This window comes from Etheostoma spectabile, chromosome 12 (assembly GCF_008692095.1).
Source record: "Etheostoma spectabile isolate EspeVRDwgs_2016 chromosome 12, UIUC_Espe_1.0, whole genome shotgun sequence".
Taxonomy (NCBI): domain Eukaryota; kingdom Metazoa; phylum Chordata; class Actinopteri; order Perciformes; family Percidae; genus Etheostoma; species Etheostoma spectabile.
Genome location: NC_045744.1, coordinates 26,088,856 through 26,090,261, shown reverse-complemented (window position 1 = coordinate 26,090,261; position 1,406 = coordinate 26,088,856). Strand labels below are relative to the sequence as shown.

At 38.0% G+C, this 1,406-nt stretch overlaps 1 protein-coding gene across 1 annotated transcript in view; it reads right to left on the bottom strand.

Moving 5' to 3' along the window:
* Positions 1 to 1,034, bottom strand: part of insl3 (insulin-like 3 (Leydig cell)) — a 1,940-nt gene extending 906 nt beyond the window's left edge. The window contains exon 1 of the mRNA XM_032531848.1: positions 742 to 1,034. Coding sequence (XP_032387739.1) covers positions 742 to 934 — 193 coding nt within the window. The 5' untranslated portion in view covers positions 935 to 1,034. The remainder of the gene's footprint in view (positions 1 to 741) is intronic.
* Between the last annotated feature and the right edge of the window lie 372 nt (positions 1,035 to 1,406).

The window sequence follows — 1,406 nt, the reverse complement described above, 5'->3', positions numbered from 1 at the left end:
GTGTTGGCGTTGCATAGTTTGTCCACCATAGGACGCTCTACAACGTCCCTGTTGGCAACACTGATTTATTTTTTTTGTTAATGTGTTTTTGTTAAAAGGACTTTAAGTTTTATATCTTAATTTTGTATTTTTTTACATTTTATTTATATTTAGAACTTTAATATATTTTGATGTTCCTCTGTTCTGTTGTGACAATAATACAAGTTATTATATAATTTTATTGAGAAATCTAAAACTAACTACAAATAACTAATGTTAGGGAAATCTGTTTATGTCTTGTAACACGTTTCTAGATTTTTAAAAATATATATATTGACTGATATATCGGCATATCGGATTTTTTAATAACCAAACATTTGTATTGGTATCGGCCTTAAAAATTGGTCCAGCCTCTATATTGTATATATTGTTTTTATTTTATTGTTTTTATTTTTTCATTAATTATAAAGGACAACGCACATTAACAAACATTTCTGTGTCTGTGCCAGTGCTAGCCAGCTGACAAATTTTCAACTGTAGTCCTTTGGCACGACGTTTTGAGAACCGAGCAACAGAAAACAGCAAGACAATAGTACAGGATGAATGTACAGAGAGAAGTCAATAAGACACCATAAAGAAAGAAAAAAGGCTATTATGTGTCAAACATCTTGCTGGATCAGCGGCCAGATATTCACAAACTTCAGCAGGAATGACTCTCGGTGGATGCACCTGATGTTTGAAAATGTGTGACAAAGTACTTACAGTGAGAGGCATGTTGCCGCTGGGCCAGGTCTGCGTCCAGGATGCTTCTCCTCACCCGAGAGTTGCCACAGGACGTCACAGCCAGACGTATCAGATCTCTCCCACACATCTTAATCCTCTCCTGGGCACGGGCTTCACCCACTGCAGCCACCAGCACCACCATCAGAGGCACCAAAGACCTAGCAGCAGACATTGTACGGTGGTTAGTACTGCGTTGGTCAGAGTTTGAGAAAAGAACAGAGGGGAAGGGTAGATGAGCGTTAAGGTTAGGTGTGAGGAGAGCAGGGGTTTATATAGTCAATGTGTGTTACCAGGAGATTAAGGTGGTTTTAAAAAAAAAACGCTGATGTCAGAGTTCTCCACTAGATGTATTCAGCCTTGTTGAAGGGTAAGTATGTCCTGATCTAGAGCTCATCATGAGAGTGATGCAAGTCACCTCAAGGCTAAAAACTCTCATCAGGATAATAAACATGTCATTCGACAGTGATCTACCGCTTAAAAACATCAGAGGTATGAAGTTAGAAATGTTGTTGCACGTGCACACACACGTTTTAGGCTTGATTTTAAGATTTTATTGTTCACGTCAAAATTACTAAATGGCAGTGATGTACTGTATTACATCTTTTAATGCCACTTTCAACTTCTACTCCACTACATTTCAGAGA